The 16,036-nt window shown below is 37.5% G+C and overlaps 1 protein-coding gene and 1 long non-coding RNA gene across 2 annotated transcripts; both read right to left on the reverse strand.

Annotated features, from left to right (window-relative positions):
• Positions 1 to 1,420, reverse strand: LOC126590579 (uncharacterized protein At4g22758-like). Its single transcript, XM_050256039.1, has 2 exons — positions 535 to 1,420; positions 1 to 419 (listed from the first exon to the last, which is right to left on the reverse strand). The coding sequence occupies exons 1-2, from the start codon at positions 938 to 940 to the stop codon at positions 232 to 234; spliced, it is 594 nt and encodes a 197-aa protein (XP_050111996.1). The 5' UTR covers positions 941 to 1,420; the 3' UTR covers positions 1 to 231.
• A 9,042-nt stretch (positions 1,421 to 10,462) lies between these two features.
• On the reverse strand, positions 10,463 to 13,263 carry LOC126588667 (uncharacterized). Its single transcript, XR_007611546.1, has 2 exons — positions 13,068 to 13,263; positions 10,463 to 12,579 (listed from the first exon to the last, which is right to left on the reverse strand). It is a non-coding gene; the product is annotated as an uncharacterized LOC126588667 (long non-coding RNA).
• Between the last annotated feature and the right edge of the window lie 2,773 nt (positions 13,264 to 16,036).

Here is a 16,036-nt window from a genome sequence, read left to right on the forward strand (position 1 = left end):
TTTTAACTGTACAAATTGCAAGTGCTATTATATAATTCAAGGAATATTTACATATATCAAGAGAAAGCTCTCTCCAAAATTCTAAAGCTTATTATTAAGCCATTTTCTTGTGCTAATAAAAACCTGAATTATAAAACCTTCTTCTACAGCACACCTACATATATACACCGCCACATGCAATTTTCAAATAATTAACATTTAATTAATTGTGGCCAAACTAATTAATCCCAACTACAACATGAAATTCATGAACTTCAGCCACGCAAACCCATTCCTTGAAACTTTCTCCGCCTCTTTTGAACATGACGCGGACGACGCCGTCGCTCCACCGCCACCTCCACCGCCCACGGCTTTTGCGTTAGGGCACAGAAAGAAGTTCCTGGATCCCAACTCCATCAGCTTCTCCTCCCTAGCCAAACCTGGCCCCACAGATAATTACCACAATCAATACGCGCCGGAACGTGTTAATCAATCGCATACCAAATTAAATCGGGGACGTTGATTTTATAAGGCGAAAAGACAATAAACGCTTACTTTCTAAGCTGAACTGCGAGTAATGGAGGTCGAACAACGACGGCTCGACAGAAGGCAAGATTGGACGGCGACCTTCCTTCCCGTATTGCCGCACGGCCGCCGCGACCAGATCTCCTACCGTCAGTTCCGGCGACATCACGACCTGTATGGCCCCGACGCTCCCCTGGATCGTAACGTTGAGGAGCAGCTTCGTCAGCTTCGGCCGTAATTCCATCGACGACGCCGTCGTTCCCACCGCGTTCCTGAACGACGCCATGTCCGGCACCGTTTTCGGCCTCCGAAGCTGCTGCGTCGCCATCTCCGGAAACTGGCCGTGGAACGACGACGATCTGTCAGAGAGCGGTCTCGGCCTGCGGTTCTTCTCTTCCGGCTGCCCCCTCCGGCTAGAACTCTTCGGGCTGGGCATGCTCCGTGAAAAAAATAATGTAATATCTATAGGACAAAAACGGAAAAAACTACTTTTTGTGGTGTTTCGTTTGGAGCGGGTGGAGCAGTTACCTGTTACCTCAAGCGTCGGTATCGGAAATACCTGGGGCGAGGGAAGCCGAGAGCAGGGGAAGAGCTTCGGCTCCCAAATTTCCGGTAGCCGACAGCTATCATAACCTGATTGGTATAACTGTAATAACCAGAATCCGACGATGGCAAAAGGGGAAATATAATAAAAGGGGGGAGAGAGCTTAAACCAGCCCCCGCCCTCGTATGGATTTTATACCCACAACAAGATAAGGGGTAGCCTAGAAATTAACACGACTTTTCTAAGGGTGGTGACCGGGTACTGGCTATTTCCGGTTAAATAGACCGAGGGACGAGGAAGGGTCTTTTTCTATTAGTATTTCAGGATTTCAATCGTGTTGTGACGTAATTTATCTAAATGATTGAAGATATGGATGGCCGCTTTTTTATGCTTGTACATGTTCACAAAGACATTTCAGCTTCTTTCTGGTCATAAATATTGTTTCCACACCAGTAGCGAATTTCAATCCCGAGTTTATATATAATTATTTAAAACAATAAAATATGTACTAACATATTATTGGACTAGGCAATTAGCTCTCTACCACAACGGTAGAGAAGAGTGATCCTTGCACATCGGCATGAGTCTAAATTTTAGTTATTTAATTTAACAAATCAATTGTTTGACAAAAAAAACAATATTATTGGACTAAATGACAATGTTACTATTGGCATGTTCACACAATTGAACCAGGAGTCTCTCCTGAGCACTTCCCTAGGGATCCTAGGGATCCCACAATTATTTCCGTTCATCGTATATTGTACGGTCATAAATGATTTAAAATTAAAATTTTAAAATTCAAATATGAATAGTACCTAACGAAAACTGACCGCACGATATAAAATGAACGGATAAGATTGCGGGATCCCTAAGATCCCTAGGGAAGTGCTTAGGAAAGACTCCTGGTTCCACACAATTGAGTTATTTGTTACATGCGTCTGTAAGATCGGTCGTCGCGACGAGCCACGTGGATGGATGATCGCGGTGCGATCTCCGGTTTGTCACGTGCTTAGCACGTGGAGGTGAGCGATGATAGGGTTACGGTGGTCACGCGTGAAAAGTAAACGGCTTCGTGGAGTGGGGCTAGTGGTTTGAGAAAGCTTCAGCAGACACGCACGATAGCATAGGACAGAGCCCCTTGAGACTCTAGCCTCTAGCCTATAGGGAATTGAAGCGTGTGTGGACTTCCACCGTCCACGTGGCAAAATCGGAGTGGACTATTGGGCTGGCAGCACGTGCTCATGCCACGTGGCCCAAACGGGTCTTGCAGAAAACAGCATTTGAGGTGATGGTGCAATTACGTATTTTGTCACATACGAGTTAATCACAAAGAGTGGGTTTCCTGTCAAGCATTACATCATCAAGTAAAGTAAACGATGAACAATTCTCCAACTTTAAAGAAATATCAACGAAAAGTAAAGTTAGTTCGTTTTTTTCTTCATTTTTCACCAGAAGATGTTTTATTACGAGAAAATAGTCCTACTGCGTTTAAGGGCGATCATACGCTTCCGGTCAAAATAATATAAATGTGCTTCATTCCAAATAAATGAAATTTAAAAGAAGGTACAGAAAGAAAGATATAGAAAGAAATCAACCGTCGGGAAGATTAATATAATAATGAAAAAATAAAATGACTCATGTATAAATTGCCTCTACTCTATATTACACCATAAATAGAGTAGTTTAATTTTATAATCAAATGATTAACAAGGGGTGGGTTCAAAAAATCAAAAACTGAAAAAAAAGGGACCGAACACCGAATCGAAACTGAAATCAAAAGAACCGAAAAAGAAAAAATCAAACCGAACCTTATTGATTCGATTTCGGCTTTGGAGGTTCGAAACCGAGCTGTGATGTCCACTTGGACTTCGAATCGAGCTGTGATGGGCGTCACCTAAAAGGTGACAAAGCCATAAAGTGTAGTGAGGTGGAAAGTATGAATAAATATAAACCTAAAAGTGCGTAAATATAAGAGTTCGCTTGTGAGCGGAAATGAATCCATTTCACATGTGATGTCAAAGCATAAGTAAAGTACAATAGAGTAGATTGAGAATTTTACCATCGAAGATAACCACCTATACCAAGATTTGCGAAGAATCCTCGTCGACACGAAAGCTTTGCTACTAAAACCTGGAGGGGCGAAAAACAAGAGTGAGTGTGCCTAAAAATAAAGTTTTCTAAAACCTTTTCGAAAACTTACTAACCCCTCGTTATAAAACAAGTATAGTTTTCAAAGTATTCATACTACATATAGTATGAAAATATTTACTGTAATCAGCAATATCTCAATAATGCAATATGTCAAGACATTTCGTAAATAAACACCTAACGTCCGGAAATCACATAATCTTGCATAAGCAACCATATCATATCGAGTGCTCATCGACATATGCTAACGCATAAGTTCATGCATATATGTTCTAACATAAACATGACTGGGTTAATAATTATTTATGCTTTAGTATTACAATCACGTGAAAACTGGCACTATGCGCATCTCATACGAGTCCTAATTGCCTATAGCAATCTAGGACTGGACTAGCACCTACTATGGATCCAAAGTGAGCGTACAATGCGATGTGAACTTACACGTAAACCTTGACCCTGACCCGAGCGAGTACTGACACCAGTGGACGATGAGCAGATAGCATAAATAAAACCATACAACGGTAAATCAATAATTCACATCACCATAATGTTATTCACAGCCATAAAGATAATTAAGGCTTCAATAATATTATGCATACTTTTGCATCCCGTATGACGTAGCATAATTGCAAGATTTCTATCTAGGCGTATCATAGAAAATTATTTATGAAATATATAAATGGAAACTAACAAACGCACGCGCGCGCGCACACACACACACTATATATATATATATATAAAGAAAAGACTCATTCGCAGGTACTTGCGAGGTCGCAGCCGTTCGAATTAAGAAAGCTGGAGCCACCGATAATAATCGCACCTAAACATGACATTGGGCCCGTTAGTAAAACTCAACTAAAACGACTAAATTTGAGAAAACGAAGTGCGGATTTGGAATCAGAGCGTTGAAATACGCTAAGAATGGTCCCGGACAAATTTTGTAAAAAGTCAACGGTCAACCCTAAAAAGTCAATTGAGCTGCCGAGGCGGTCAACTATTTTAAAACTTCGGAATAATTAATTAAATGGATACCAAAAATGAACTCGGGACGTTGAAATTAGCCTATAAAGGTTTCCAATAAAATTTCGAAAAAGTCAATATAAGTAATATTTTAAGAATATTCCAAAGAATATTCTCATAATACATTGAGCCTATTTCATAAATGGGTTGGGCTGGAACAGTTTGGGTATAAGATTTGGGCTGGGTTTGGGCTTAAGCCTTTTTTTCTCAACCGGGTTGGGTTGGCCCGTTTGGGCTTGCAGGTTGCCGAACCTAACGAAAAAGAAGGCCGGATTCGTATGATTTGGCCAGGAAACTTCCCGAGCTTCGATTTGGGTTTGAAACTTAATCGTTTTCAACGATTCAAAAACAAAAATGAAGCTAAAGACGTAAGGAATAAGAATATGCCATCGTGGTCTCTCGCCGTTGCCGGAAAAAAGTCTGCATCCTCGTGGTCCTTCACTAGAAACTGGGGAAAGTATCCCCATCGTGGTTTCAGTCCTTAAATCCTACAAACATAAACCCGTATCTTCAAGATCTTTCACAAATGACGAGAAATGATAAGAGAGAGGGATTCTCAAGGCCTACCTTGGTCGGAAAATCGTGAAATCTTGTTGAGAAATATGGCAACGGTGGTTGCCATTTTTGCATCTGTGCAGCGAGCACAATATCAAGAAAAGAGAGAGTGTGTTTGAGAGGAGCAAGGAGGATGAAGGTGGTTTCGTGGGTGAGGTGTGGTGAGGTTCGCTGGAGCGCCGACGACGTGATGGTGTTGTCGGCAATGTAGAGGAGAGACTCGGGAGAGACATAAGAGCAACTCCACCCATGTGGGTTGCTCGGGGGACAGTGGAGAAGTAGGGGCCGGAGGCCCGGTGGAGAGAGGTCCAGCCGTGTGGAGGCCGAGCGACGGTGGGAGCCCGAGCGAAGGGGGGTGGGGAGTCGACGGGCCTGTGGCCCGAGGGCTTTGCAATTTTTTATTTTTTTTGTGTCAGAGAGAGAGAGAGAGAGGGGGACCGGAGCTTTTGTAATTTTTTATTATTTAAACAAACAAAAAAACTATTATTTTAATTGCTTATTGCCAGGGGGAGGGTTCCAAGGGTGGAGATGTAAATGGTAATTATTGTTCATTAATGGTAATTACTATTCATTTAAGGCAGTTACTGTTCAATAGGGTGGATTGAATAGTGGATTGCCAGGGGGGAGGGCTCCATGAGTGGAGTTGCTCTAAGGGAAAAGTGAGGGAGAAGAGAGAGATCCAAATTGTGGGAGAGGAATTGCCACTTGGCAAAAGGAGAGTGGAGAGTTGTGACGTGTGGGCCCCACAGTCAGAAATATAGTTAAAATGATAAAACATTTTTTTAAAAAAAATATTAAAATAATGATATAATAATATAACAGTTTGAATAAATATATAAAATATAATATAATAATTTTGTTTACGAAAGTATTTTTCAGATTCGTAGTTCTGTAAAATCTTCTTCGTAACTTCGAATTCGATTCCGTTTGTGCCTACATGTTCATACCGTCGATTACTTCGAGAATACAATAGAATAGTAACTCATACGCGTCACGAAATAATGGTCTACGAAAGTCAATAACCTCGCATCTAGGGGCACTTTCGTCAATTCACTCTTTTAAAATTAGTAAACTCGTAAAATTAGGGACGGGCTGTTACAAAACCAAACCGATCAAAACTAAAAGAAAATTGAACCGAATCAAAGTTTTGGTTCGGTTTTGGTTTTGGCAAAAAACCAAACTAAATGAAACCGAACCCACCCCTATGATTACCGATATTTGTAAATATTGAATTTTTCTGGTAATCATTAGGATATTTTCCTTGATCAACTGTCGGATTTGAACCATCTTCTTTTTTCTAGTATAGTCTAGCAGAAATATTGCTTTCACAAAAAAAAGATATTTATGCAAGTTAAGATGTCAATATTGGATAGACTTTTTTTTTCTTTTTTCTTTTTGTTGTCAAATTGATAATCAAGTTTTTTTATTTATTTTTAGTACATCAATAATCAAGTGCATGTCTAAGAGAAAAAGAAAAAGAGGAAGAAACCATCAAAGCCATGAATTAGTATAAGGCTTTGCATCCCTATAATAAGGGGGATTTTAAGTTCTCCATTATAATTAAGGAAAACTAATAAAAATGACTTGAAAACTTTGAATTTTAACGATAATGATAAAATAAATGATAAAAAAATAGTACTATAATTAATTTTTTAGTATAAAAATATGATTTTTCAACATACATCATAATTAATAATGGTAAGCACACATGCTCTACTACAATAAAGTAAGGTGGGGGTGGGGCGGGGCAATAGGACGCTTCTAAGCAAATACACAAGTCACGAGAATATTCCCACTATAGATTGGATGCATTATTAATGGACATAACACATTTAGCAGGGGACAAGTTTTATTTGGACCACACATTTTAAGATTCTACAAAGGTAGTTTGGAGTGGTGGGCAAATAATTTAGGTTAAAATAATTGTGATATTTTTGGCACTTGAACTTAAAAATATATAGTGCTGCCTATGATGGACAATCGTTATGATGTGACGGTTTATCAGTTGGGTAATTGGTTAAACAGTTATACTTATACCCATAACTATTTATAAACGATTAACCATACTCATAATTGCGTGTCCATGTAACCGAAACTGTTTGATACCTGTTTACCCATTTACCCTTTTTAACCCATTTATTTAATTTTTTTTTATTATTACCCCCTTTTCACTCGTCTACATGTTTTTTAACAACTTGAAAAAAAAAAAATTGTCATAAATTTTTTTTTTGACAATTAAACACCGTTATTGGTACATTCATCATACATTTCTGTATTTTAATGTTTTAAGTCCTTATACCATTTCAATAATTGAAATAATAGTTTACGGACGATATTTTTAACTGTTACTAATGAAAGTAATATAATATTTGCTAAGTATCCTTAGGTTACAAAAACCGTTTAGAAGACATTATAATTAGCTACAGAAACCATGCACTATAGTCAATAGCATTGATCTAAGTTTTGTCTGATAGAGAACATGGTTTGTGTTAATTTTACATATGTAAAATAAATGGGGTAAACGGTTACCCGTTTATAACAGCGGTTAATACTCATAACCACTAATTTAAATTTCACGGGTAAACGGTTATATCTATAATCGTTTATTTATCTAAACGGTTATCTATAATCATAACCGTGAAGTTTAAAAGAACGGCAAACTGAGGTTACCCATAACCGCAAGTATTTTGCCCGTCCCTAGTGCTGCCTACTCTACTATGTAATTGGATGTTAAGTTAGGCAAACAAACATGGTTAAAAAAAATAAATAGATGATATTTCTTTAGTGATACTGAAACTGGATGATTAAAAAATTTGTGATATTTTTGGCGCTACCACATAAACCATTAATGTTTATTTAACCTTATTTAGTGTACACCAAGTAGACTGGCAATTGGATCGTGTTTGAGTCATCTAACCACGGATCAGGATCCTCTCTTGAGCTAAGGGTGAGGATCCTCCTAAGTAAGCCTATCAAATCGTTCAAATTTTATCAAATGGTTACAATTATTATAACTTTTAGAGGTATGCCTTGTTTGTAGCTGTTGGATAAAATTTGAACGGTCCAATAGGTTTGCTCATGACGATCCTCATCCATAGCTTAGGATGATCACCCATAGCTTAGGAGAGGATCTTGATCCATCTATTTATATTACATATCATCTAATTACATCACGTGTCGATTCATGAGTTGATGAGCATAAAAAATTGAATTAGACTTACTATATAATAATACAATAACTCATATTGTTTATTGCGATGGTGAAAGTCATCATACAACCTTTCTACACTTGCAAGCTCTTGCGCTCGAGCTCTTGCACGTACATAATTTTTTTTCCCTTGCACATCTCTTTCCCTTTTCACATTTGCACATGCAGAAAATATTTTTATAAATACGACAACGCCCTATGGACGATTATACAAAATTTTAATTTTTGTTTTTACATTTGTACATTTATCTCTTATAATTTAGGAAAAATATCATATTTTCATGAGAGAGACAAACGTTTAAATAAAAGATACAAATATAGAGAATTACTGAAAACTTGATTGTGTATTTGAAGAGATATAAACACATGTTCTAAAAGATGTTAAGAGCTAGTAAGGCAGTGCCCAGTATCTGGGCGGATTTAAATATATTTTATTATAATATTGTACAAATGATATTATCTCCACTAAAGGGGAGTGAGCTAAGCCTCACAATGGGTTATCAATAATATAGTTCAAATTCGTTTTTGGCAAAAATCGAACTTAAGACACCTCACTTACAAGTGAAAATGAATACCACTAAATCAGAATACTAAGTGGCAACACATGTTACCAGTTTTATTTCTTCTTTTTTTTCTTTCCAATTTATGGTTTTACTATGTTAGTCCTCACTATTTTAGTTTGTTCATTTTTCAATTGCCTGTAAATAAAGGGCATTTTTGAAATTTCAGAAAATTAATAATATAGACAATATCATGGTCCGACTTAAAAAAATATAGGTTAAAATGCATGGGATTTAGCTTATTTATTTGGTATCATATGTCGTTGTCTATCCCACTTAATTTATGGCATCGTCACGGGTCGGTACATGGTAAGAGCACCACACAACCTACAATATTTTGGCCGCCAGGGAAAGATGGGTTCACCATTTACTGTTGACCAACAGTTATGTGGTGGTGGTGGTCGGCTGTGTTAAAGAAGACAAACAAATGGGCGGATCCATTTGGTGGTGTATCATGCATGTGTGGCACGTGATTTAAGGGCGAACTTTTTTTCCCTTCACTTTTTGGAGGAGAGGAAGAAAACGCACGATTTGATTGACGGAGAACGAGTATCATAAAAAATGAAAAAAAAATGAAAAAAAAAAAGAATGAACAATAATCGAAATTTAGGATGAGCCAATTTAATTAATTTATACACATGTACATGTGCTTATGTTCTTCTTTCTCCTTTGTTCTTCTCTCTTCTCTCTCCATTGTTCCTAATTGTGTGTGTAAGTGATTGAATAAAAAGAAATTACATTTCCTATTAGGTTTTAAGTCAAGTAAGCCAATTCTAATAAGCCTCCAAAGAAAAAGTAGAAGGTTATCTAATCTTAAATACTTATTAATAAAATTTGAAGGTTATCTAATCTAAAATACTTATTAATAAATTTTTTTTTGTCAACCAAAAGAGGTTGAAAAAACAATCTGATCTTATATCACAACTAAAACAATAGGCAATAATCACTGTTCTAAAAATCTCCGTCTAAGTCCCGCCTATGCGCTAGGCTGTTGGCCACCGTCCCGATTAATACCTAGGCGTTTGAAAATTAAGAAAGGGTGCCCAGATCTGCTGAGGCGCCCACCTAGAATGCCTGAGCACTCGCTTAACCCGTCAAGACCCGACTAGGCATCTGCTTAGGTCAAGCTCACTTAGACAAAAAATAGATAACTTTCATTTTGCATTTTATTTATTTTTTCAATAAATTGTAAGAGACTTGTTGCATACTTAAATGAACACACATTATATCTTTGTTCCCCATGTTCCGCCTAGTCTGCCTAGGTGCCCACCTAGACCCCACCTAGTCGCTTAGGCATTAGGCCCCAATTCACCGCACGACTAGCGCCTAGCGTCTTTGAGAACCTTGACAGTAATGTAATTTTGCACAAATCAAAATTTTCTGTTTTTTTTCTTCCGTCACCCATATGTTAGGATATATCTAATTTTAAAAAAAAATATAATCATAAATTTCTCTCCACTCCCACGTTCTCTCCCGCCCTCTCTCTCTCTCTCTCTCTCTCACACACACACACACACACACACACTCCCTCATTCTTTAACATTTCTCTTCTCTTCAACTTCTCTCTCAACCATATATTTTTCAAAAAGAAAAATAACAAAAAACTTGCTTCCCACAAAAAATATGCGGGTTTAAGCTAGGACTAGTATATGCCCACACACAAAGTGTGTGTGAAACTTTTTATTTTGTTTTTAAAATTGAAGGAGAGAGGAAGAAGTGAGAGAGAATGTGGGAGTGTGATGCAGGGCACAGCGGACAGAAACGAATTAAAATGATAGATAGAATGGATAGGTAGGGTCTACTATCTCATAGTGCAAGGAGAAACTTGAGAACCCTATAAACTTTAGTTCTAGTACCAATCTGTGACGTAGACACTAGAAACAAAAGATGAACAATCTCACAAAGAGAAAGGCATAAAACTGAAACAAAGAAACACTCTGAGTATTTTCATTAATTGAAAAAAGTCTAACTTCCCCATCTTATAGAAAGAGGTGGTATTTATAACTATTTTGTAACATACATTCAGAATAAAAAGGCAATAAACTTAAAACGACAAAAAAACTAAAAATTACATAAAGAAAGTAATCCAATCAGCCAAAAAATGTCCAAAACGCCCTAGCCATTATTAGGAGCTACTAATGGCTGTTATTAAGTTCTTCGGATTGGTTATAGTCATTCATTTTATCCCAATGATTCAATAAATGCACTGGCCAACTGATCTGCATCATCCTCTCCGGGTTGGAGAAAATTCACCCTTGAATTTGCATTTCCAGTATCGTCGATGTCTCTTCTGTATGGAATGAGATGTTTCACATTGAACACATCAAATATGGCTTGGCAACTTTGGTGTCACGATTGAAACAATCAAACTTGGTACCAAGAAGTTGGTACACTCCACAAAAGAATAGCTTAGCAATTTCTGAAGCATATGTTGTCTTCTTGCAAGCAATAAGGTGAGCCATTTTGAAAAATCGATCCACCATAACAAAAATTGAGTTTACACCATGCTGAGTACAAGGCAAACCCAAAACAAAATCCATGCTCATGTCCACCCATGGTTGTGATGGAATAGGTAATGGCATGTACAATGCAGCGTTCATTGCCTTGCCCTTAGAAACTTGACAGCTTCGACATTGTTCCACAAAACAATATACATCTTTGCGGCATGCCAGAAATGAGAAAAAGCACTAGTGTAAAGGTTTTTCCCTTCCAACGCGGCCATCGTTATGTAACTCTTGTATGATTTGCAACCTTAAACCAGACTCAAGTGTACAAAGTTGATTCCCTTTAAAGAGAAACCCATCATGGAATACATAATCTGATCTTCTTGAATAAACTTGTCCCCGAGTTTTGTTTGGTCTTCCTCTATCTTTCAGATACCCAACAAATACTTTCCACAATAGCCAATTAAGAACCACAAATTCAGCATGCATCAACATATCCAAATAGTACAAAATTCCAAATAATTTCATTCTTCTCCACTTTCTCATGTTCTGTTTGGAATTTAATATTTTCTTGATGACATAAATTGCATTCTAGTGCACATACAATTTCCAGCAAACATCTTGATATTTTTTTACTTTGAAAAATGTAGACATAATTCGAACAATGTGAAAAATTTCTTTTCTCGAAGTAAAATTTTGTAGCATGACAAGCAATGAACAATTCCCAAACATAATCATAAAAGTTATAGAAATGTAGAATATATTTTACCTCAAGTACCTCAACCATTGAACCCAAATCTTCATCACCATTGCATTCATCTAGAATCAGGGCAGAATCCTAATCGACAACACAATGAGCTTCGATTTGCAGAGTAAATTGAATTTCATTAGCTATTTTAATCACAAGCATGTAATCTTCATCATATTCATCATAAATTGGTAGAGAATTCTAATCAGCTAAAATATCGATTTTGTAAAACCTAACAATAGCAACATGATAACCCAAGAATCGATTAGGGCTCTGATACCAACTAATGTAGCGCACAGTGGACAAAAATGAATTAAAATGATAGATAAAATGGGTAGGTAGGGTCCAATATCTCCTAGTGCAATGAGAGACCTAAAAACCCTATAAAATTTAGTTCTAGTACACTACTACAAAATTACCTATAACTGGCGGTTCAAAAACCGACAAGAAAACATAATTTATATTGGATATTTGGTAAAAATCCAACATAAACTCATGCAATGTCAGATAATAGAACCGACACCAATGCTAGCGTCACGAAAAGGCTTTTGATGTTGGTTAGTCCTCTTAATCCACCATGAAGAAGGAAAGCAATATAAAATACAAAAGGATAGTAGCATCGGTTAAAAGTGACATCGAGGCTCACGTCGGATACATGCGATATAAAGTATTGACAAAGATTGTCGGATGAAGCAGATTGGTGTCGGTCTTAACTGACACCACCTAACGAGCAATACGACCGACAAAGAATTGGAGGCCAGCTTTAACTGACTTGGACACCGACTTCTTCCTCTCTCCGCTTTTTCTTTTGCTGGAGTCCTTGGTGGCTTTCGTGGCTTCCATTCTCCCTGAGTTTTTGGGGAAATGAAAACGATTAGTTTAAGAGGGAAAAAAAATTGTTGGGAACTAAGATGCACTCGGATTTGAATTTTGGTCTGGAGTGGTTTGGTGCGTGGTGTTATTCACTTCGATGAGACATGACTTCACTGGATTTCCTTGCTGGTTTTCTGGGAATAATAACACCTATACATACAGAGGCTTAATCCTTCAAATCTCTCTCATTTTCAGTAATTTTCCCTACTAAAAGCTTATAAGCTTACCTAGAACACCTAAATAAACAATTTTGAGCCGAAACTAGCTCAAGTTTGAGGAGACCTCGCCAGATTCCGTCACCGGAACTGGAGAGGTTGCACAGAAAGGTTGCAAGGGTTAACACTTAACACCTTACCTAGGGTTGAAGATTGGCGATTGGGGTTCCTCTCGAATTTCATCGGGGTTGCCGGAGACACACACATTGAAGACCTTAAATCCAACATGCAGAATGAGGAAACTCTACCTCAAATTAGAAGGAGTTAAGCGCCAACTCGATTGACAATAAGTTTGTCGGATTTATCGAGAAATACACTTGAGAACCCACAGAGCACAGAAGCTCAAGTTCGATATGTTCCAGACCATGGATCATGCATGCGAGGCTTTTGAGCAGATCCCCTGGTTATTGTGGTGCTACATTCGTGGTTTGGGGTTCTAATTTTGGCTGGATAGAGTGACCTAGAGAGAAATCACGGGGGTGGGAAGAAAAACAATGGGCTGGTTTACAAACACAGTGGTGGGTCCCTCACCTAAATTTTAAAAACGGGTTGTTACAGTCTAGTGGGGTTTGCCATGTTGGCGATCCAAGTGCTTTTGGGGTGGCCGATTGAATTGGTTTCAAGTTATTTAAAAATAATTATTAGTGTCGGCTACAACCAACGCCGGGTTTTAAAATATTTAAAAATGATTATTAGTGTCAGGTAGAAGTGGCACATTTTTTTTTAACCAACACTAACTTTATGTCGGTTGAAAGCAACACATTTTTCTTTTTATACGACATCACCATTTAGAAGATTAAAAGCTATGTTAGTTATAAGCGACATAGACAGTTTATGTTGGTTATATTCGACACTATGTAAAGAGGGTGTCGGAAATGTGTTATCCGCTAGTATATTATATAAAACCGACACCAACCACCGATACAATAAGCCATTTTTGTAGTAGTGGTACCAGCATACGACGTAGACACTAGAAACAAAAGCTGAACAATCTCACAAAGAGAAAGACACAAAACTGAAACAGAGAAACATTATGAGTATTTTCATTAATAAAAAAAATCTGACTCCCCTATCTTACAGGAAAAGGTAGTATTTATAACCATTTTGTAACATACATTCATAAATTAAAAAGGCAATAAACTTAAAATGACAAAAAACTGAAAGTTACATAAAGAAAGTAATCTACTAATCTACTCAACAATAAAATGTCCAAAACGCCCTGGCTATTATTAGGAGCTACTAGTGGTTGTTATTAAGTTCTTTTGACTGGTTATAGTCATTCATTTTATCCCAGTGATTCAATAAATGCACTAACCAACTGATTTGCATTAGAGTGGGGAAAGAGAGAGAGGAAGAGAGGTTTATTTTTTATTTATTTATTTTAATTAGAGATGTTAAAATCACTTGTATGTGAGGCTTAAACCAAAAACAACAAAATTTTATTTTGTAAAATTACGTTACTACCCTCAACTTTTTTTGTTAAATAGTCTTTTCACCCTCTTTTAGTTAACAAAGAGAATTCTATTAATATGTAGTTTAGAGATTATAATCACAAAGTTATATCAAATGTACAAAACATCTTTCATCATCATATAATTTCATATCAGTCTTTTTAACAAAAACATTGGGATATTGTTGGCAACGATGTATGCAATGGCGTCCGGGCATTCCTCTCATCGAGAAGAATGTTGAAAAAGATCAATTACACTCATGTTACTCTTATTCCGAAGAATAAAGATCTGATAGTGATGACACAGTTACGTCCGATTAGCTTATGCAATGTCATTTACAAAATTTGGTCTAAAGTTTTAACCAATAGACTAAAAAGGGTGATTCCGGAGATTGTTTCTACTAATCAAAGAGCTTTTGTGCTGGGGAGATTGATTTTGGATAATAGCTTGGTAGCTTCGGAAATTGCTTATTATATGAATAAGAAGTATTCTGGATGGGATGGAGTGATGGCATTGAAACTGGATATAAGTAAGGCGTATGACCGTATCGAATGGGGTTTCCTGAAAAAGTTGGGCTTTGTGGACAGGTGGATTAATTTGATGATGGCGTGTGTGTCTACCGTTTCATACTCGTTTAAGGTAAATGGCGAGCCAGTGGGACATGTTCACTTGAAGCAGGGGATTCGACAAGGTGACCCTCTTTCTCTGTTTCTCTTTGTGTTATGTGCGGAAGGTCTTTTGGCTCTTTTCGATGCTTGGGAGAAGCAGGGACGGATTAGAGGGATCAAAGTGTGTAAGGGCACTCCGGTTGTGAATCATCTTTTGTTTGCGGATGACAGTTTCATTTTTGCCAGGGGCACAATTCAGGAATGCCTACAGGTGAAACATTTGTTGAAAACATATGAAGATGTATCAGGACAAGCTATTAATTATGCTAAGAGTTGTGTAGCTTTTGGTGGAAAATTGACTGAGTATGATGGACAGTTGTTGGCGGATTGCTTGGGTATGTTGCGGGTAATTTTCCATGATCGTTATCTTGGCTTACTGGTTCTTGTGGTAAAATCGAAGAAGGATACGTTCGCATACATTAAAGATCGATTGTGGAAAAAATTTAATGGTTGGAAAGGAAGCCTTCTGAGTAGTGCCGGGAAAGAGATATTGATAAAAACTGTAGCCCAAGTTGTACCCCTATACACTATGCAAACCTTCTTGCTACCAAAAATTTTCTGCGATGAGTTGAATCAAATGGTGGCACAATTTTGGTGGGGAAAGGAACAAGGGAAGCGAAGGATACATTGGATTTGGTGGAAAAAGAATTGTAAACCAAAGGGAGAGGGTGGTCTTGGCTTTAAGGATATCTATGCCTTTAATCTAGCTTTGTTCGCAAAGCAATGGTGGCGATTGATACACGAACAATCCTCTCTAGCATCCCAAATTTTTAAAGCCAAATATTATCTACAAACTGATTTTCTTTCGGTACTAGTGAAGACAAATTCATCTTATGGTTGGAGAAGTATAGCAGAAGCTCGCAAAGTAATTAGGGTTGGAGCTCAGTGGAGAGTGGGGGATGGTGCTTCTATTAAAATTTGGTGTGATAGTTGGTTGCCAAGGGAAACTTTCTTCAAAGTTCTTAACCCTATACCTATGAGAATGAATCAGTCCACTACGGTGGAGAAGTTGATCTCGGTGGAGGGAGGATTGCATGGAACATGGAAGTGGTAAATAGTTTTTTTTTTTTTTTTTTTGTTTGGCGAAGGAAGCTCGAT

This window comes from Malus sylvestris, chromosome 11 (genome assembly GCF_916048215.2).
Source record: "Malus sylvestris chromosome 11, drMalSylv7.2, whole genome shotgun sequence".
Classification (NCBI taxonomy): Eukaryota; Viridiplantae; Streptophyta; class Magnoliopsida; order Rosales; family Rosaceae; genus Malus; species Malus sylvestris.

What these genes read in the sequence shown, in the direction of transcription:
- LOC126590579 (XM_050256039.1), bottom strand. Translation starts at nt 940, where the DNA reads ATGCCCAGCCCGAAGAGTTCTAGCCGGAGGGGGCAGCCGGAAGAGAAG. An exon ending in CTCGCAGTTCAGCTTAGAAA is followed by an intron (nt 420 to 534) that starts GTAAGCGTTTAT and finishes CTGTGGGGCCAG; the next exon opens with GTTTGGCTAGGGAGGAGAAG.